The sequence below is a fragment of the Patagioenas fasciata genome, chromosome 3, assembly GCF_037038585.1.
Source record: "Patagioenas fasciata isolate bPatFas1 chromosome 3, bPatFas1.hap1, whole genome shotgun sequence".
In the NCBI taxonomy this organism is placed as follows: domain Eukaryota; kingdom Metazoa; phylum Chordata; class Aves; order Columbiformes; family Columbidae; genus Patagioenas; species Patagioenas fasciata.
Window position 1 is genome coordinate 95,073,840 of NC_092522.1, and position 21,735 is coordinate 95,095,574.

Consider the following 21,735-nt stretch of genomic DNA (forward strand, 5'->3'; position numbering starts at 1 on the left):
TACTGGATTTTTTACTTATAACTTCTAACCAATTTGCAGAGCAGAGTTGTAGCAGCTGCAAGAGCATCTGCCACGTAAAGGGGAGATCTACTGTTTGACAGTCAGAATCTGTATCATCCAGTGTGGCAGTAGAGTGTATGTTCCATGCTATTACTTGCCTTCAGTCTGTCACCTTAATTATATAGTAAGTTTTAAATGTTTTCATTGTAATTCTTAAAAATTTGCAGCTTTAAATGTCTCTTGCATTAGTGATAGATGGTAGGGAGGGTTTAAGATAATTTAGTATGATTTTGAACCTGCAGTTTCAAATTCTGATTTTGTTTTTTTTTAATTTTAATCTTGTAGGGTTCAGTCGGTGAACCAGGACCTAAGGGTGAACAAGTAAGTCATGTTAGAGGTCACGGTGCTTTCAAGTCGCTCTGCAAAATGCTGAAGTACATTATGTTGGCTAAATCTGAAGGCTAACAGTATATTGTTTTTTTCTGATATAGGGTGCACCTGGAGCAGAAGGAGATGGAGGAGAAAAGGGTGACTTAGTAAGGCATTATTTTCTTCACCTGATCTAATATTTTCTTGTCATAAATTAAAATTTTAAAGTATTGTTGGAGTGCTTCAAGCATATGTTGGATCATTTAGAGTCACATTTCAGTTTTATACCGACTGGGCATTGCAGAGCATAGCAGTTGTATTAGCCTGGTCATGCCATTCCTGTTGTTTTGAAAGCACTCTAAATACTCCTATTCTATTAGGTCTATAATATAGTACAGGCTGCCTCAAAGGGGGGATGTTTGTGTATATAGATAGATACATATGTAGAGATACACTAAGCATTTATATATGAATATATATATATTTGAGGCAATGAGGATGATGAAGTAGTTTAATTCAGGTGAAACAGGAGCACAGGTAATAAATATCCTGAATAATGGAAATATTTTGTGTTGCCTTTATCTTTGGAAATAAGATGTAGCAAGTGGCTGTTACAGAGAAGGAGAATGGTCTGAAAAGAGGCTGTGGCACTGTAATATTGCTGGAGGGATATATATGTATATACTGCAGGAGTGTGGCATGTTATGAATTCCCATGGGTAATGTCTGGGTCATGTGCCCCTGGGTAAAGGGGATTTGTTTTCCTACAGGAAGAGAAATGTGGTAGTCCAGCAGCTCCTATGGGGCCCCATCCAGCAAAGTCAGAACTTGATCTTTCAAAAGGAAGTAAACTGCTTCCTATTTAAAAAGCAGTAGCCAGGTTGTGTGCTGGAAATGAGCACTTTTTTCCTACGCTCTGTCAATTCATTAAAGTTGATTGACAGGCATAGTGAGCTAGATGTCGAGTAATGCAGCTTTGCTATCACTACACAGATTCCCAGGGAGCAACACTATGGGTTGTTTAAGTGTGCTGCTCGTTAGTCTGGTTTTAAATCAATAACAGTTGTTATTTCTATTTCATTTATGGCATATTCATTAACAGACAAAGTGGCCTTCCTGACTTTTAGAAATCACTTATTTCAGCAACGATGTGTAGAAACTGGGAAAATAAAATTTTCAGAAATCTCTCCAAGACTAATATGAAAACACTGAAGAAGAAGAGTTAATCTATTTCATAGGTGATTACAAGATTTTGAAACGTCGTTTTTTTTTTCTAATTCAGAAGAAAAACTCAAAACTTCTGCTATTCTCAGTCAAGCAATAGGGGGATCTCAGGGTTGTTCAATCCAGGAGCCAGGTTGCTGGAAACAGGAACTTCTAGGGATTTGGCTTCTTCACAGAACATTGGGTAGACACCTGCCTGTTTTCTCTTGCATTTTTATCAGAGCTAATACAACACTGTAAAATATCCGTAATTCTGCCAAACTAGAAAATCCTGATTAAATAATGCTTCCTCTAAAGGCTTCTACTGTCTAAGATTGTACTATGCTGCAGCTATGGTCTGAGAAGTTAGAGTCAGGTGTCTAATATCTAAGATACGCAACACAAAACCAATTATAATAAACATGCTTTCTTATTTGCATTGTATAAAAATGTTTTTGAGAAAGGAATTTTACAAAATTATTTGAAATTTGAGTTTTGTGATTTTGCGTAAATCAACTAAATATGGAAACTTTTTTAATAGTGAAAAAAAGCATGTCAAGTTTACTGCATATGTAATGTACATGGTAATGGTACTCTTTTCTAAATAGTTTGTCTTATTTTTGCTTAGGGTGATATGGGATTGCCAGGAGCAAAGGGATCCGTAAGTATAATGAATAGCACTGTTATAGCAATACATAGTAGATCAGATATATGGTTTTCAGATTTAAGAAAGAAAATACAAATAATGAGCTGAGCTCTTTATCACGGTTAAATTGAATGAGTTAAAACAGCATTACTTCTGTTTAAATTTTGAATACAGTTAATATTAAAATGAATTAGCTTTGGAAAGGAACTCACAGACTGAATTCTAAGCTCCATAAAAGAGAAGCATCATTCAGCAGCAGTTTTCTGGCCAACTATTTATTTTTCTCTTTTTTTAAGGAAATGAATACACTCTTTGTACAGTAGGTGTTGTATAGAAAGGAGGCTCAGTGCAGTGGCTGCATGCAGTCTGTAATCTTTACACTGTGTAAAAGCTGGCAGCAGGACTGTGATGTCTGTAAAAGCAGAAGTATTTATGGCCCGGATTCCTACATTCCTTTTTTTATTTTTAAGAAACAACAAAATGATAGCTTTGATGTGGAAGGTGACCAGAAGCTTGTGTATCACATAAAAAGAATTTGAGCGCTGAACGCATTATTTTGCTTCAGAATCACTGAAGAGTGGTGGTGTTACAGCAGCTGACAGTTTGGGCTATGACACCAACATGTCAGCAGTTCTGCCTACAGGGAACTGAGTCTGACTGTAACAAAAAAAATCTGTGTTTGGGTTCTCAGTGGCCTGTGTGACTTTGGGGCTAAGCAAATGCAAGCTAGAGAGTGTGTGTACTGCTGAGCAGTATCTTACAAGACAGACAAGAGGAAGAGAGAAAGTATAGAGGACAAATCTGTAGTTTTATCTCCCTAGATTTTTAAAATCTTCTCCTGATGAGACTCCAGAATGCTTGTCATCCTAGTGAGTACATACACAGGGATGAATAATCCATCAGGGAACCTGATAACTCACCAGGCTGGGGAAGAAAGGAATGATGGCTTCCTGGTTGTATAGTCCACGAAGGGAATTTACTGTCTTCTTTAATGGATCTGCTGAAGTGTGCTTTTGTGTTTTCTTTTGACTGAGATGTGGCACAGATGGAACTGAAATCGCTCCATCTTGTGGATTTAACTGATACCACAGCTGAAAAATTTGTTCTTGAGCATCTCTTCTGTCAGTGGGTGCTGTTCTTCATTCTCATTTTTTTCCCAGTAGATTTGGAAAGCCGTAAGTATATAGGATTTTTTTTTTTTCTGCTTGTTTTGGGTTTTGTTGTGGTTTTTTTTGTTTTTTTTTTTTTTTGGTTGTTCTTTGTTAGTACTACTATTGATTAACAGTAGTAAAATAACCTGTACTGAAAGTAACTTAGAGGTGCCTGTTGGCATAGGTCTCACTCTGCATGATATTTAATCACTTTTACAAAAATTACTGGAGCATAAACTATAGCTTTATTTACTAAATGTACTTAAGTGGACATATTTGTGTAGCCATATCAATCCTTTCATTCCCCAAGGATCAGGATACTTACACCGGTAAAATAGCTCTTTCTACCCCTTCCCTGGAAGAAATCAGCTGGCATTGCATCTGTTCAGACAGTCTGTCAACATCAGTTTGTGTGAGGATGTTCCCTTCTCTATGCCAGCAAACTTGAGCGTAGGTACTAGAACCTGTGTGCAGTGAGCTCTGGGAGATGTAAACAAAGCAAAAATGTGTTTCCAAGCAGCCTGGGGCCAGGCGATGCAGTCTCGTGCTGTGGTACTCTCTACCAAAGGGCATGAAAGGCATTTGGAACAAGCAGGGAGCTGGAATATTTGTAGTTTACAGGAATGCTTAACGTCTAGAAAAGCTGCATGTGACATGCACAAGGACAGAAGTAGAAACCAATTGTAGGCGATTTGTTCCTGGACAGAAACCCAATCTCTTGTGCATGTCACCATGGATGTCAACTTACCTCTTTTGACAGAACACCTGTATAGCAGTCTGTTGAAATTCCTCTCTTGCCTTGTCAGGTTGGTAATCCAGGAGATCCTGGTTCCCGTGGGCCTGAGGGAAGTCGGGGACTGCCTGGCATGGAAGGGCCACGAGGTGCCCCTGGGCCACGGGGCTTGCAGGGTGAGCAGGGGGCCCCAGGTCTGCCTGGCAGCCAAGGTCCTGCTGTAAGTACTGTTTTCATGGGACTGGTGTCTCTTGAACACTTAGCTGTCACTCACAGCACTCCTTTTCTTGCATCAGGAGCTACAGACGCATGTAAAACCCAAGTGCTGCGGTAGAGTGTGAAATACACTGTACCTCACAACAGACACGTTCGTGCACCGGAGAAGCTTTAGGGTTGTGTGCAGTGAGGTCCTTGGGTCCTCAGCTTTCCATTCAGTTCCATTTTCTTACCGCCTCCCCCCCGCCATGGTGCACATGTACCATGTTTGATACATGGATGTATCACACATGGTATCTACCTTGCAAGTCAAATTGACTTCAGCTGCAATAGTTGCACTTTCAGGGACTGCAACTTCCATCTTTTATTGACCTGCCAGCACTTTTCACATCAGGTACACTTATAAAATGTACTGTGATAACAATTGCTTTTTAAACTATATGTATTTTTTTTAATTCTAGGGAAAAGAACCAACTGATCAGCACATTAAACAGGTTTGCATGAGAGTCATGCAAGGTAAATATGCTAAAGCTTTTATGTTTCTTGTGCATTTAAATCAGGATAATTTACTGCTGTGGAGGCAACCAAAATATTCCCACTCTTATCCAGAACAAATAGTGTGGCCTCAGCTGGGGACCTGGCAGAAAAGCTTTCCACAGTCAATGGGGATACAGTATGAGAGAATATGAGAAAGAAATCCCTTATTTTATATATACTTTACAGTCTCATTGAAATACCTCTTGATTCCACACTATTACTATAGTAACCAGGAGATAATGTTTTTATGAAGCAGATTTTGTGTAGAGATCACTTTCTGTGTTTACATCTATAAAAGTACGTGGCTTCACTGAAAGCTTGTTTTGCCATTTGTACTCACACACTATTAGATTACAGCAAACAATGTGCAAAATAGGTAAAAAAAAAAAAGGAGTGCAGAGAGAGGCTTTCTGCAGATAATATACCATAAAATGAAAGCAATAGGCAGATGTTCAAAACACTGATTATATTTGCTCAGTTCTTCTTGACACACTGAAATCTGAAACTTTTCTAATACAGTTGCACACATGGGATTTCCTGAATTTAAAACTTTATGCTGCACTGTAAGCACAAAAGAAACTTTTCAGTTCTTGCTTTTGAAGATGCCCTTAGGGATATGGTGCCTTTGTAATGTTAAGAGTTTACTAGAATGAAATTGCTGCTCGTGATTTAATCTAAGTTATCAGTAGTCACTGCTGTTCTTAATACCGTGCAACAGAGTATATTTTTTTAAACTTTCTATAAATAGGATAAAAAGGCCTTTTAAAGTGATCTCTTGAAAGACACAGTAAAACTGAGGAGGATTACAGTGAAATCAGATACGATGCTTGAATTTATTCATAACCATCAGAATTAGCAGTGAAGAGAAGGATATGGGAAAAATCTGGACTGTCTTCATTGCATCCCTCTACAAAAAAAAAGAAGTAAGATATCAGTCCAAGCAGGTCCCTGGAACTTTGTCAGCTTAAAGACAACTGTAACTGAAGCTCAGCTCCTGAGCATGCTTTACCTGCAGATTGCTATTCCCAGTCTTCCCCATGTATCTGTGAGCTGTAGATCCTGTTTTATTTCAGATTCTTTGCTCCACCTCCATCTTCTTAATTTTTCGTGGCTACGGATGCAAAACGCCTAGTCTTGCCAAGTCATGCAGACTTTATAATGTCATATGGAGTTGCGTGTGGCTGTATCAGAGGACGTTATTTCTAAGACATGCTTGGAGGATGGATTTGAAGTCTAAATAGCAACTTCAAGCAAAGAGAGGACTGTTTTCCTTCTGCTAGAGCAGTGCCCTGTAAAGTGGATGAGGAAAAGGAAATAGCAAGCTAAGACCATTCCAAGAGGAACGGCAAGCTGATCCTATGCCTAATGAACAGCAAAGCTCCTCCTGATTTACCTTAAGAAAAGATCAACATAAAATTTCCTATTACGTATCAAACTTGAGCTCACAAGCACGAATTCGAGGGGTTTCTTTCCTCTGAAAAAGAAGGCCTGCACGCACTTTGCAGGCCAATGTAGACACCTGCCCTCATGCTTTTCAGCTGTTCTTTCTTGCAATGATGGATCTTAGCAACAATTAACAAGTAGTAATAAAGAAGAAATTTGTACTTTTAAAAGGCAGCAATTGCATGAGTAAGTTTTCTTATTAGATGTTTGGAATTTAAATGACATAGAAAATTATAAGGACGTTTCTAAATAAACCATATACACTTAAGATATTTCAACTTGCAAACATTAAATCTTTAGGCTTCAGAGTGACCAGCATCACAGCATGCCTGTGTGGTTTCCCTCTAGTGATATTATGATAATATCTTACATGTAACAATCTCTGTAAAGAGCATTCTACATAAGGAAGGCACTGAACTGTGATCTCTTTGTTTCTGTAGCAGAGAATACATGTTCTTCTTTTGTGAACGTGAGAATCTCTCCATTTGGATCCACTTACTGATTAATTCTGTCTTCCCGGTCCTTGCAGAACAACTAGCTCAGCTGGCAGCCAGTCTTAAGAGGCCAGAATTTGGTGCTCCGGGTCTTCCTGGCCGGCCGGGGCCACCAGGTGCTCCAGGACCTGCTGGTGAAAACGGCTTCCCAGGGCAGCTCGGACCCCGTGGCTTGCCTGGCCTTAAAGGTCCCCCTGGTGAAATTGGTCGGAAAGGCCCTAAAGGTAAGAAATTCTGTAACTGGCTTTCAGCTGTTGACTGTTCCAGGTTTTTTTGTGTGGGTGGATTTTTTTGTTGTTTTTTTTCTGTTTGGATTATAGATTGTTACATTTTACACATGTAAGGTACAAAAAGATCATGAATTAGGAATCTAAACTGTTTCCCATAACTGTTGCCTCAGCTGCACCAGTAATTAAAGGGTACATTGACCTGGCCTCAGCAAGATCGGTTTATAAATTTGTGGCTTTTTTGTCATCAAATCACTTATACAATGTGAGTAAGCACAGGCACCTGCCTTGAACTAGAAGCAAGCAATTGAGTCAGATTCCTAATATTAAATCTTTCCCTCTCATGCAATTTTGATGTTTGTGTTTTTCATATGCTGACGAGTTCCAGCAGTGACTCCCTGTCCTCCACTCAGTCTGGTTGTGGAACTCACTTCTGCAAGACTTGTGGTCCCAAAAACTCATGGAAAGAGTCAGATTTATTTGCTCATTTCTAGCCTGCTTTTCTAAGTCTGTCCAGTTTCTCACATTACAAGTGAATGAAAACAATCTGCCTCTTACTTGGGTATAATACTTGAGCCATTTAACATTGTTGAACCATGTACCACAATCTATTGATTCTTTTGAAAGAACAAATCCATGACAAAATTGACTTCACAAAATAACTTTAAGTTAATCTCTTTTGTTCCTTACTCAGAGGGTTTATACACCTCCAAAGGATTATATAGTAAAATTTTTTGCAAAGTCTTATGACCACTATGCATGTGTTAGTTTCTATTCAGCAGTGGTTTCAATTTGTTTTCTTGAATGAAGGTTTTATTTTAAAACTGTATTTCTGCACAAAGCTGCTCTGTTGCTGAATTGGAGCATTAACTTTTGTCTCAGGTTTTATTTGAAAGTAAAATTGGGAAAGCCTTTGAGAGAAGGAATAGAAGACATACAAAGCAAACCTTAACAGCATTGTTGCTGGAGTTCTGTCACTGTTTTCATGTAATGTAATGTCATCTGTAGCTGCAGAAGCACAAAAAATGGAGATGCAAAGGTGATCTGATATGCTGAATTTGATTCATCACACAGCAAGCTGCACTGTGTTCATATTAAAAAATAATCTACAGCACACAAAAAAACCCTAAAAACCAAACAACAAACAAACAAAGCCCCAAACCCAAGAAAAATGCTTTGTTTCCTATCATAATTGTCATCAAATTCCAAGTTACCTTACAGTAAACCCTGAAATACCATTTCAGACACAAGAGAACTGGCGAATGCTCTTATGAGCTATCCTGATGGTACATGGCAAGCACCTGAAAAAAATCTCAGCTCTTCACACTGATATGCTGGTAGTTACCAGAGTTCCATGGAGGTCACAGACACAGAGATGAACTGACTTTCCCCATCCATTTGGGGAGCTGTCTTGAGATACAAGTCAGAGGAAAAGGGTACCTAGGACATGTGATAGAAGGGAAAAGGAGGAGGAGGTTGAGAATGGTTTAGAAGGGTGTGATGAAGAGGAGAGAGAAACACAATAATGTGTTACCATGAGACAGAGCAGAAGATACAAAGGTACAGTGATTTTAATGGCATCAAAACCAGCAGAATCAAGAGTTGGCTCAAGAAAGGAGGTTGTAGTGACTTTAATGAGCAATCTGAGGCAGTGAAGGAGGGCAGAATCAGAAAAAAGTTGGAGAAGTTTGGGGTAACCAACAGAAAACACTATTCTGAAGTGTTCAGTAACTGGAACCAGCAGAAGTGTATCTGGGTAGCCTGACATCGGTGTTTCTGGTAGCTGCGTTTACAAAGATGGGCTGAATCTCCGTGCTGACTCAGCAGTCTGAAGCACTGAGATAAGATTCCTCCTCTAGCACCCTGTGTGCATCCCCTGTTGAAACTTGGACTTTTGTACTGATTCCTGTGTTCTTTTACACAGTTGAGAATTTTTTCTTACTAGCAGAGTTCACATGGTCTTGCAAAAGCCATTTGCCAGTACCCTCAGTCGGTATTCCAAAATATCCTATGCAGTTCTGGGAGTTTGGTTTATTTCCATTATTAATACATAGGCTATGGCATCTTTCTTGTGGTACTTACTGTCCAGCCCTAGGTGTTTTGGGTGTTTTTTTTGTCCCTCCAACATGTCTACTTCTGAGAATAACTCAAATGGGGGGCAGGGGGGAAAAACCAAACAAATCCCAAACCTTTTAGAGGGTCGTGTCAGGATATAATTCAAAGATGCTAAGGCTGTATGCAGCCACCTGAATTCTCTGCTTATTAGCCCTTCTCCTTGGAGAGAGAACTTACTGACAGTAATACTCCAAGGAGGCTATATCTAATGTTTCATTTATTTACTTTAGGTGAACCAGGAGAAAGAGGAGAAAGAGGATTTCCAGGCAGAGGACCGAAAGGTTACCCTGGACCAAGAGGTCTTCCAGGTAAATATAAAAGGGTGAGGGTAAAGAAGAGATGTAGTAAAATTTATTTAGAAGTGACATCTCAAGCTGCCTTGAAAAGATAAAAGGTGTCCATTAAGCAATAAAATTCCCAATAACAGTACTTCATAGGTAATGATACAGTCACAAATCAGAATTAAAAGCTCTTTTACGGAAGAGCTACCACCCCATTTATTTCAGTGTAGAAAGACTACGAAACATGTATACAAAACATTGAAAAAAAAAAAAAAAGGCGATAACATGCAGAGAAGTATATGAAATTGATTCTTTCTTACATGAATATATAAATATAAAACATAAACCAAACAAAAATAGTCACAAAACCCAGAATATCTTACTGGCAGCCACTGCAGTCTCTTTTCATAATTTTAGGATATTCCGAGTACAATTCTCCTTTATTCTTGTGGTAATTAGTTGCAGCGTTATGTAACGGGGTCCAGGACAGATTCTTGCTGATAAATACAGCACAACTGGCCTCTAGTGGCCACTGAGTGAAAATAAACATGTTATTCCAACAGTATGTCTCTACAGCACATTTCTCTCTATAGATATATATGTACAGACAGAAACTACTGAAATTTTTCTCTTTGTAAAAAGGAAGAAAGATTGAGTTGGGTATATACCTAGGATGGCTGGGAAACTAGGAGCTGTCTTTAGAAATTTGTCATTGAAAGAGGTTTACTGAAATCACTATATTTCATCCTTTCATTGAAGATTTAGAAGTAAAAAGCTACTTTAGTGCTCAGCAGTTCCACTCTATTACAGCTCTAACCCAACACATCTGAGTGAAGAATAAAAATAAATTCTTGATATGTCTTGTTCTGGAGCACTAACATAACTCTGAAGTAGTGAGTAGTATCTACACCTTGATGGGCATCGCCCACGGGGTTGTCCGCAGTGCTGCCGTCAGTTCTGCTGTTTATAGCAGCAGATCTGCTCCCGTGGAACTGGAGAGGGTTGGGCCTCAACTATCATCGCTGTAGATCTATAAACACAGCCTGGTGGTTTGTTAGAGGAAAACTGCCCCTCTAAGTAGCACCCCTCTGGGGAATCCACTGAGAACAGTATAAAACCATCTTCACACAGCTGTTAACAACAGGATGTTTGTTACATCTACGTACATACTAAGCAAGTCCCATGCTGCCAATTTTTAGACCTGTATCCTCTTTTCCAGGTGAACCAGGCAAACCCAGCTACGGCAGGGAAGGCCGCGATGGTGACAGAGGTCTCCCTGGGGTGGCCGGTCAGCCTGGGGTTCCTGGTCCTCCTGGCCCTCCTGGCCCCCCCGGGTACTGTGAGCCGGCGTCCTGCAGAATGCAGGCGGGAGAGCGAGCTGGGAAGAACATGAAAGGGCCGTGAGTGAGAAACACAAGTGCCACCAAGTGTCGGCATCAATTTACTGCCTGCACAGACAGCTGAGAAAAAATAAGGAATGAAGGAGAAACACAATCAAGGAGAAACCTTTCGACCCAGGTTTCAGTAAGGCATTTTTAACACAGAGTTGTACATTCTCTCCAAAGCTGTACTTAGCAACACAAGCAGGAACGATGGTGCTTACAGACAATCACAGATGATGCCTTCTCCTTGTTTCTTTCTCCCTTTGGGGGGAAAAAAAGGCACTTGTCTGTTTTTATTATGATTTTTTAATAAAGAGTTTCTGTGATATCTCCTCCTCCCCTACTTAATTCCTATGTGTGATGTACAGTGAAATAATGTGTCTTCAGCCACCAAATAAAAAAGAAACAGTTTATTTACGTCAGTTGTAGCTATTCTTTTATATCTGTAAAATAAATTCCAGAGCACCACCCAGCAGATTGCATCACTTCATCCCCAGTCACAGGATCTGCTAAGCCTCCCTCAGCTCTTCAACTCAGTTGTAGAAGCAGCGGTGGGAGGCTGTTCTTATGAAAACCTGATGCTTTTCATGCTGTAAATCACTGTAAAGGTGAGATCACTGGCTTCTCACAAGTAAGCGATGTGGAATAACCTGTCAGTTTTTCACTCCAATTTGTGTTGCATTTATAATTTGTGTGAAGCCCATTCCAGCTTCCCTCCTTCTATGTGAAAGAAAAATAAAAGGCTAGAAGCCACCGTCCAGGGAATTTTAAGTCTCAGAAATACAAAAGTTTTGCAGTAGAGAGTACAGATTTTGAAGTAACATCTGTGGTTGTACAAAAAAACCCAAATAAATAATGGTTTAACCCCCTATATGTTTTTGTATGTATGGTTACATTCAAAACCAATAAACAGAACAGCTAGAAGACCACCATTAGACACCTCAAGTTGCCTTTTTTAGATAAACTCAGTTTTAGAGGAAAATGTGCAATGATGTCGATATTTTGTTTGTATAAATTAAACTACTTGTGGTTTTGACTCTACATTCTCTGAAGTGTATTCTCTCTCAAAGACAACAGTGAAACCATCCTATGATACTTCCTTTCATTTTGATAGTAGTCATCCAAATTTTCAAATACAAGATTTGGCAGACTCACTTCGAGCATTGATTTTCCAAGCCCTTAATTGTCTGTTTATGTTCAAAATATTTGACTTGTATTCCATGTGAGAATACAAAGAAACATGATCATTAGTGCTATGCATTTTGTGTGTACCATATAAGACAACACTAAAGGGAAAGGTACTGCTATAATATATACTCTAAAATAAATTAATTATTGAAAAAAAAATTGATAAGCCTTCCCCACAACAAATCCAATGCTCCAGCCCCATCTAAGAGACGCTTCTCTGGCACCTCACGTGTTGACGGAAAATGCCTAAATGGAGCTCACCTGGGAGAAAAATGTCTGATAAAGCTGCCTACTAAAAGAAAGTGTATTATTTGCACACTTATTAAATATTTTTGAGAATGAGTTAAATGGGAGTAGTTTTCATAACCTCTTTATGTCCCTTGCACAGCCCAATATTTTAAATGATAAAATATAAGAGAGGTTGAACCTTTACAAGTCTTATCTACAGGTTTCTACTGCTGTCTGTTTAGTGCCGCAGAGCAGCACGGGGGGAGATTTCGGGGAAAGGATGGGGGAGAAAATAGGCAAAAAGCAACGTGTTGTCCTTCCCAGAACCTCGGGGCACAGCCTGAGCCAGAACCGTTCTCCTGCACCTCCTGTTTGGCCAAACTCTCTCATAACCCACATGTACTTTAATACTACAAGAAACCATCAGAATAGATGAGTTCAAAGACTTTCTTTCTAACGATACAAATCCAGACTTGTGCATAAAAGGTCATTGGCTTGTTCATACATAAGGCTGTTCCATAAAATTTTAGAATTAGGTCAGTGTTTTACCGATTTAGGGCATAGTCCTCAAAAGTCCGTAGCACAACAAACAAACCATTAGTGGTAATGACAAACTAACTGCAGTTTCACCAGCAAACTTTTATTTTAACTATAAAGTGTGTAAATCTGTTAAACAAAAAAAAAGCAACAACTAATAACAGAATGAAAATATTATTTGCCACATGTAATGCATAAACATAATGAATCAAAAGAAGCAAAAACCCCCAACATTTAAATACAAATGTGAAGTGCTTTAAAAAATATAGTCTGAAAAATGCATAAAATTCCACAGTGGAAAGAAACTCATGTAGCAGAGAAAACATTCATATGTAGAAACCAAAGAATAATTATTACAATCAAACAAATTCCACACTGAGGGTCCATTCATTCAATGCAGAATCCAGACAAGTAGATAGATTAAGATTGTGATAGATTTTCTGCCTTCAAACTGACTCGTGAGTTTTACCTTAAAAAAACCGAACTGAAGGATAAATCTTCAGGCCCATTATAAGTCATTATGGAACACATTGGTTAATCTAAGTATTTAGAAGTGCAAGAGCAGAAAAATTTTATCTGAAGAATGGCAGACTTCTGTACCAAAAAAATATCAGGAACTGAAATTCATTAACAGCACATTCAAGTAAATTAAGATTTGGAAAATAAAAGACAGAATGGTGAATTTAAAAGGAAGGTGTATCAACTATGGTGATACGGACAAAATCACTGCGAGTTTTAGTAAATGTATTTAGAAAGCACAAAGCGAAGAGATTGAGAGGTTTCACAAGCCATTGCCAGCCCATTCGCAGCGGAGGCTCCTTGAAATCTCAGTGAAGTCTCGAGTAAATCTTGTTTTCAAGACTTCTTGGTTCAATATCTGAAAACACCATGAGATTTTTTTTGATGGAGAGACCAGTGAAAACCACTTTTACCCATGAGGATCTCTGTTGCCACCCCTAATTCTGGAGGTTTAATTGCATCGTGATAAATACATATTTTAGCCCCTCAGTTACTTAAGTGTAGGCGGGAACCAAGAGAAAAACATTTAAAAACTATCCTCAAAATAACTCATTTTTCATGGTCCAGTCTGGTATTTGAAAATGTTGACTCCGATGCTTTCCCTATCAGGATACTAATAAGTACTAGTAACACTGCTGCTGGATACTGTAATTATATATATATATATATAAATGTTATCCATCTATAGATCAGAGAGAGTTTATATATATATTTTTTCCGTCACAGCCATGAACTGCTACCTGAACCCTCCTGTGAGTGTTTCATGAAGGCCAAAGTCTCTCTCTAGCCCCAGGAGCTCTGGAGCACAAGGTGGAGCACCTGCATGAGGCCAGAGAGCACAGCTAGGGAGGATTGTGCTGGATTTTGCTTCCCTGAATGCCCTTGTCACAATCTGAGCGTACGCAGAGCCAAACACAGATCTAACACCAGTCCTGTTTGTCCTTCAGAAAGGAAAAGTGTCAACAGATGGTCCTTTCCAGATTACGTGAAGGACAGAGAGAACAAGAAACCGAGCCCCTTAGTTTCAGAGACAATGTGCTGGATCCTCCTAGCAGAGCCCAGCAGTTGAGCTCCGTGTACAGACACACGCCGCATTTTCGCAAAAGTTTTTAAATTGTGCAGATAATTGGATGAAATGCGTTTGCTTGACCTGCTCACCACTATTTGGCCATGTTGTTTCTAGTTCCTTTACACTTAAAATGCAGTCGCTGCGTCTCCTCTGCCCACAGATCACAGGTAAACAAGAAACGTCTTTATTTTGTGGGGCACGTAACTCCCATTTGGTTTGTTACAGCTTCAGCTTTATTGCCCTCCCTCAATCTTTCGTTTTACTGTTCTGCCTGGTTTGCCGTGGGTGCGTTCAAAAGCACCAGTAAACTTGTGGCAGCTTTAGAAAATAAATGAGGCCAGCTTGCTGAAGCCACTGTGAAATTTGAAGACAGAAAGACGAGTTAGTGGTCAAATTATTACCTGGCGTCCTTTAAAATGCTACTGAGCTGGGAGTTCTCTTTTTTCTCCTGGGAGAGTCAGGCAGCAAGAGAACAATGAAAATAGCTAGAATAAAAGCAATTATCTAATATTCAGACAGGAATGCTATCTGCATCTGATTCAGAGATTATATTAACTTCCATAAATTTTATACATACATATATATATATATATGTAAGGCTAATGTTTTTCACCTTTGTTTTTTTTTGTCCTCCAGACTGTGGATCCCTAAGTTCTAGCAACCTGTAGGAAGCACAAGCCTGACCTTGGTGTGGCCAAAAGCAGCCACAGACAGAAAGGGTGTGAGGTATTTCCATTTCCATCTGGAATCTTGTTTCAGACGTAAACGGTCACATAATACTGAAAAAAAAAACCCACAACAATTTTCTATCCACTTGATACATTTCCACTGAACCAAACCTTAAATGTTGCAAACCAAGAAAATAATGAAGGAAAGAAGCAACCAGTCAGCACATAATGTGATTCGTTGAGCGACAGCTGCACATCAGTAGGAAATGAAAGAAAATAATAAAATAAGGTATGCCATTGAAAATCCTTCAGATATATTGACTGGAGGCAGAATATATTTACATTGAAACTTCAGTAAATAATTAAATGCATTTGTGTTTGCAGAACAGCAGACTTTGAGATAAACCTGCTAGAAGACACGTAGACTACATTCTTTTTAGCTACACACTTCTTTTGGTCTAGAATCTGTAACGTTTGTTAGCAATTAATATTTGAAAACCACATTTCCTTAAGGTATCGGGAAGCTTGAGTTTTCCACTTAAACGCCAGTCAAAGAAAGGTCATGGTTCAACTTGTTCTCCATGGCCTACACCCACCTACGGCTATGGAGATGTATTTAAACATCCAGCCAGTACAATCTCGTTCCAGTGGACATAACGGATTTCAAAGAAAATGTAGATGACTCAGTACATCCAGAATCTAAAAAAACACCCTTTAAAAAACTCCAAACCCAACATTGTTTTGATTCCTGAGATTCTTCTCATGTTCGAACATGTCGAGTTAGAGCAGCAGTTCTGCTGAATTGGTTAAATGCATAGTTAGGGGCTGGCTTTAGGCAGTATATAAAGTTTATAAAATGCTAGTATAGCCCATGGGGTTTTTACAGGGCTTTTATGTAAACATTAGGGAAAAAGAAGAAAAAAATGAATGTACACTGACATGAAAAATAGTATTTCACCCTTGTGAAAAAGAAGTGCCAAGATGTTTTGTGTGATTATCCATTAATTTCTAGAATATGCTTATTCAACAAAGCTGTGCATATATAACATCTATAATTATTCACAATTATAAAACATAAAGGGAGGTTGAATAATACAATCAGTGCTGTTTCCATATCACAGTGCTCTTTTAGCACTGAAACCAAATCCAGTTTAAGACAAAAAGTATTGGTTTTTAAAACATGCCTAAGTAGGCTGCCCTGCAACTTGATTGTATGAAGTAGGCTGTAGTAGTTTTAACCTTAGCAGACTCCCTGTTCCCCTAGAGACACAGCATCACCGGGGACAGAAATGATGCCTGAAAGAGGGATGTCCCGTCACTGCACATTCTATGACGTGAATATAGACAAAACACAAATAAAATCTAAGCAATATTACCTAAAGAGCAATTATACAAGAAAGGCAGTATTTCTGCAAATACTACCATGCAAAAATAAATGTATTTTAGGGGAAAAAAAGAGAAAAAGTCAGGCTCAAGAACAAAATAAGAAACATTGAGTCTCGCATTGAGTCTGTGCAGCACTGGGTCACGTCTTGTGCTGCTGCACCAGTTCAGCCTGAGCTTTCCCCTCTGTCCTGGAAAGAGCCTTGAACTCCACCGTGTGGACAAAAGGAGCCTCAGAAAAGTTTCCCTCTTCCCAAGTTTATTACTTTCCTTAGGCAAATTGAGTACTTCTGTACATAGCTACTTGAAGAAAATCCCAGCAGTTTCTCAAGTAGGTGATAAAGCAATTTGCCATGAAATATAATAGCCTGACCCTGAAGTAGAACAAAGCTTAGAATTCAAGAAAGGTTTAAAACTTTTTGTCAAAGATAGTTCAAAGTCCTGTTGTACTTGAACATTCCCAAATCAGAAAAATATCCTGTGCTACTGGAAAATACAATAATCCATGTTTAGTTCCTTGCAATGCTTACTGCAGCACAGACCGCTCAAAACAGACACAAAATTGATAAAGCAAATTGCAAATTAGATTAGCACCCTGCTGCCCTCCCTGGCCCCCTTCCCGAAACATAAGACAACACTGGTCGGAAACTGCAGAGAAATTTCAGGGGCCAAATGTGAAAACCATGCAGAAGCATGTTCCCAGCTACATTCTGCTTTCAATTCTAAAAATACAGAGTAGGAGCGAGCCAGCGTGAAGTCAAATTAAGCTGGGAATCACTCTGCTCTACCACAGTGACGAATGCAGCATCTTTAAAAAGATATCGAGATAGCCTGTATAAAAACCCACCTGTTCTCTCAGGTGAAAAAAGTAAAGTGGGCTTTTTGCAAAATAAAAACTATGCAACAAGATAATTACCAAAGTTACCTGCAAATCAATTGAAAGTATTCAAACAGACTTTAAAAAGACCTTTAGCTTTGAGCCTATAAAAAGAAAAAGGCGTCTGTAGGAAACAGATGAAAAAATAAAACTTCTTCAAATATAAAAAGTGTTCTGCTTTCCAATAAATTCAAGTAAATTAACATACAGAATTGCATCTGGCAAATAACAGATGCTGAGTTTCACCCAACTAAAAGTCCCAAAATATACACATACCACTAACGCGGCGCAATAGTCTATGTACAGCCTTCTGGGACGGGGGCTGCTCAGAAACCTCTCAGTCACACAGATATCCCTTACAAGACAGCACCCTTTTCAATATTATCACAGAAAATGAAGTTTAAAATTAATTTAGGAAGTAAAAAAATATTTAGATTTTTACATATATTGGAATTACTAGACAAGTAAAAAGAAACTGATGATGAAAAAATGTTCATGCAAGATACCTGACCAGCAGTTCATTTGACTGAATGGAAAACGGTACATGGGGCCCGTTCTCTCGCTGGTGTATGTACACAGATATATACATATATACACACACTTAGATTGGCGCGAGGCCCCTGGCTTCACTCTTGGGGCTGGCAGACCCGTGGCCCAGACAGCAGCAGATGTCTCAGGACAGAGAATCGCTCTGGTTCAAGCTGCCTCACCAGTTCCCAGCATCTGCACAACTGTGGCGCTCTGAGGACCACATCTGGAAAGGTGTCCCAACGCCGTGGAGCAAACCAAGAAGTGCTCCATGGGCACAGGAGGTCTGGAATGGGAGCAGCACGTTTTGAGCCAAGCACAGGCAGGACCATCTGTTCCAAACGTACCTTCACCCCGGTGGGACGGGCACCCACCGCCTGCAGAGCAGAGGACATGGTGGCCTAGAGAAGGAGCAGTTGTTGCCTCCCAAGGGACAGTGGGTGACGAGCAGAAACGGAGGTGTGAGGACTGTGGTTCACCTGTAGGCTGTGAACTGTCTGTCCCCATCCTTACAAGGGTCAGACAAAGCACCCTGAGCCACCAAGAGGTTCCCCAGCTCACTGATTCCCTTCAGGAGATGGTTTCATGGTATGCCACTGGTTTTCTGCTGTCCTCCTTCCTGCCGTCCTCTCCTGTCCCAGGTGTTTACTCTCAGCCTTCAATCTCTGTGTTTACTTTAGCATTTTCCTTGTGCCAAGCACCTTCTTCCCTCCAAACATCTAACTGATTATCTCATCAAGTAACTATGCTCTCTCCCTCTCAGAAAGAGGCAAGAAGGCTTGTCTGTGCTCCCCAGCCACCTGGATCAACTCTTTCCACCACCTGAATTCATCTTGCCCAGTCTAGGGGCAAGTGCCAAGAACTCTATTTAGAACAAATGCCAATGCATTACTTTTTAAAAAAGACTCCTACTAGTCATTCCTTGCTGTTTTTAAGCAAAACCCCGAAGTCAGCCAGATTGGTGTCGCACAACAGCTTCTCTGGAACCCAGCAGTTCCAATTCAGGAACACTTCCCTGGCAGCTCAGTCCTGCTCAAGAATGAAGTCACCAAAACCACTTCCCTGCCTGACATGGGAGAGGACAACTGGCTTCCTAATGGTGGGGCAAGAGCCCTCAGTGCTGCGTTTGTCCTACGGGTTTATGTTGAGGTTGTAGGTTATAGCTGTCCATATTCGCTCAATAGCACCTTCACTTCCCATTGCACTGCAGCCAAGTCCCTAGGACTACTTTAGGATGATCTGTTTCCTAATAATTAGAAGTGAAACTTTGGCCAACCTTCCTCCCTTCTTCTCAGAATCAGCCTCTGCAATAGATTTTCTCCATGTTTTATTTTGCTCAACTCTTGGAGCTCTGTAGGATTTACACTTTGTTCTGTTTTGTTCTTCTGGTCCTGCAGGATTTACTGAATGCCTGCAGACTGCATGCAGTTGTGTTCTCTGTAGCACACCTTTCCAAGCAGGGGTTTGCCTTTTTTTCTGAAATTTCTCTTGAACACAAATAATTTTTTGCAACCAGTATTAGGACTTGTGAGTTTTGCATTCTACTCTTTCCACGTTCTTCTCCAGTGAGAGTAGAGGCTTGTGAAGTTCCTTCTTTGTCGTGCTGTGTACCCACCACCTCTGCTCTAAAGCAAGAGGTCATCTTTGCTGTAAGCAGACATAATGGCAGAGTAGCTTGGTTACAGGCAGTGATACTACACTTAGTAAGCCCACATAATGGTTAGAAGATGTACCAGTTCTCAGCTAGGAACCAGCCCCTAATCCGTTTAATATCTGGACCATGATGAAACAAACGTACAAGTCCTCAGTCGGGACAACATCCAGTCAGGAGGAAGGTTTCTCAGGGCTACACCTGGTGAATTTCCAGTCAGTCTGAAGCTAAACGTTGAGGTTAGAGAGATCATAAACGTGTCTTCATTTCCTTCTTCAACATCTAGGAAATGACTGAAATGGTGGGTAGAGTTTGTGGTGCATGACACAGACCCGGTTCAGATGGTGCGTGGAGCCTCCTCGAGGGACGTGAACGTTCAGTCTGAACAGTGTTCCCAGTGCTCCAGCTCAGGTCCCACTTTCGCCACAAATGGGCATGCTTTAAAACTTCAGAACTGTATTTTCTCACTTAAAATTCACCACCAGCAAGAAAAATAAAGCCAGCTTACATACTGAGGCATATATACTATCTCAAGTTATAATAAAATATTATTTGTTTGAAGAAAGAAGCTTATGAAAACTATTTGGGCCTATTTTCTCCTCTAAGCAAAATAAATACAAGAAACATAACACGTGGAATGCACTCTAGGAAATATGTCATCATTTCATAATTATGACACTGCAAATAACATAGAAAAAGGCTCAATTCTGTGCCTCATAAATTATCCAGATACCACGCAGTGTCAAGGAAAAAAAAAATGCACCAAGTATTTAAAAGATTAAATTAACTTATTGAGAGGAGTGAAAAGCAACTGTGAACCTGTGTCTATGGGAGAGGGTTTTTATTTCCCACTGGTGCGTGACCGAGTCTGCGATATGTGGTAATAGCAATCTGCCGGATTGCATCTTCCATCGGGTCCTGGTGGCCCCTGGGGTCCGGGTAAGCCTGGCGTTCCCGGTGGGCCTGGCAGGCCAGGAGCTGGTAAAACAAAGGTAGAATTAGTTAAGTCCTCCCCAGAGCACGTGCAGTGCCCCACGTTTCATCAGTGACCCTCAGCTGCATACCAGCTCATCTGCAAGAAGGCAGGTGTGCCTGGCCTCATGCTATGACTAAACGCAGGAAGAAAGGCACTGGCATCAAATTGGCATGAGAAGCAGGGGAAAAGCCTGTTAGTTCATAAATACCAATAGCAGAAATAAATTTGGACATGTGTACCTGAAGGGCCGGGTGGTCCAGGGTCACCGGGCAGTCCAATTCCAGGCTCACCTCTTTCTCCTTTCTGTCCTCTGTAACCTACACAGAATAAAGATATGAAAATAAAAGTATCCTCTTATTATAAAGAGCAATCTTCTCTGTATTGTGTTGACAGGAGACTATTGAGACCAATGTAACTGGGAAAACACATGCTCACTTCTTTTCCTGAGACTTGTATTATTTTCTGAGAAGGCTCTGATGTCTGCCTGTTCCTCCTGGAACCACTGCCCCCTCTCCCAGAGGACTCTCGCTATGTTCGCTAGGCGGACCTTTCCCTGGGATTTTAAGTTTTACCTTCCTGAAGTTCCTCTAATAAAGAACCAAATTCGTACTGTGCTCCAGTGTTACCCATTTGATGAAGTGATGTAAAGCACCAATCCAAAGGCTATCTGGAGCCTGACCAGCCCTTCTCTGATAGATCCCAAACCAGGTGATACTTCACTCTCTCCACTCTACATAGATCTTTATGTCTGCACGTTTTCAGACTGTAAAGTGGAGGTTGTATGCTCAAGCATTATGCTAGAGCACAAGAGAAGACCCACCCCAACCCGCAGTGCTACAGAGCTGCTGTCACGTGGAATGAGGCATCTTTAGAGCTTGTGCAGATTACGGTTTCTGGCATGCAAAGCCTGCTTTGACTCAAGTGCCTGCATGTTGTTAACAAAGCGTGATTACTAGTTATACTCTGAATATTTGTGTTCATTTTCTTCACAGGTCATAGCTTTTTATTTATCTAAATAGTTTCCATCTTCTCAAGGGCTGCCACTCATGCCTAACCTGTTTCTTTTTCCTTAAACTCTTTGTAAAAAAAAAATAATAAATTAGTTGGAAATACTCTGGCTGTTTTACAGGACTCACGGGTATCAGTGTAATGATTTGCCTAATATTTTGAGTTAAAAAAATCCATCTAAAAATACAGCTTTTCTGTTTAAACCATGTAATTTATGTAGGAGAGGGGCTGAATGCATCTTCCCTCCCCTGTGCCTCAGACTTTGACATATAAGGTGACATATGTTGAAGACTAATTTGTCAATTTC

At 40.1% G+C, this 21,735-nt stretch overlaps 2 protein-coding genes across 9 annotated transcripts in view; one reads left to right on the top strand and one right to left on the bottom strand.

The window, feature by feature from the left end:
- Nucleotides 1–11,213, top strand: part of COL9A1 (collagen type IX alpha 1 chain) — a 66,344-nt gene extending 55,131 nt beyond the window's left edge. Inside the window, exons 31-38 of the mRNA XM_065834174.2 lie at nucleotides 346–381; nucleotides 492–536; nucleotides 2,200–2,232; nucleotides 4,175–4,321; nucleotides 4,779–4,833; nucleotides 6,827–7,015; nucleotides 9,364–9,441; nucleotides 10,634–11,213. Coding sequence (XP_065690246.1) covers nucleotides 346–381; nucleotides 492–536; nucleotides 2,200–2,232; nucleotides 4,175–4,321; nucleotides 4,779–4,833; nucleotides 6,827–7,015; nucleotides 9,364–9,441; nucleotides 10,634–10,818 — 768 coding nt within the window. The 3' untranslated portion in view covers nucleotides 10,819–11,213. The remainder of the gene's footprint in view (nucleotides 1–345; nucleotides 382–491; nucleotides 537–2,199; nucleotides 2,233–4,174; nucleotides 4,322–4,778; nucleotides 4,834–6,826; nucleotides 7,016–9,363; nucleotides 9,442–10,633) is intronic.
- A 9,055-nt stretch (nucleotides 11,214–20,268) lies between these two features.
- COL19A1 (collagen type XIX alpha 1 chain) overlaps nucleotides 20,269–21,735 on the bottom strand; it is a 189,340-nt gene continuing 187,873 nt past the window's right edge. For all 8 annotated transcript variants that reach the window (XM_065835269.2, XM_071806921.1, XM_065835270.2 and 5 more), the window contains 2 exons: nucleotides 20,660–20,737; nucleotides 20,269–20,422 (listed from right to left, as the gene is read on the bottom strand). In XM_065835269.2, coding sequence (XP_065691341.2) covers nucleotides 20,286–20,422; nucleotides 20,660–20,737 — 215 coding nt within the window. In that variant the 3' untranslated portion in view covers nucleotides 20,269–20,285. The remainder of the gene's footprint in view (nucleotides 20,423–20,659; nucleotides 20,738–21,735) is intronic.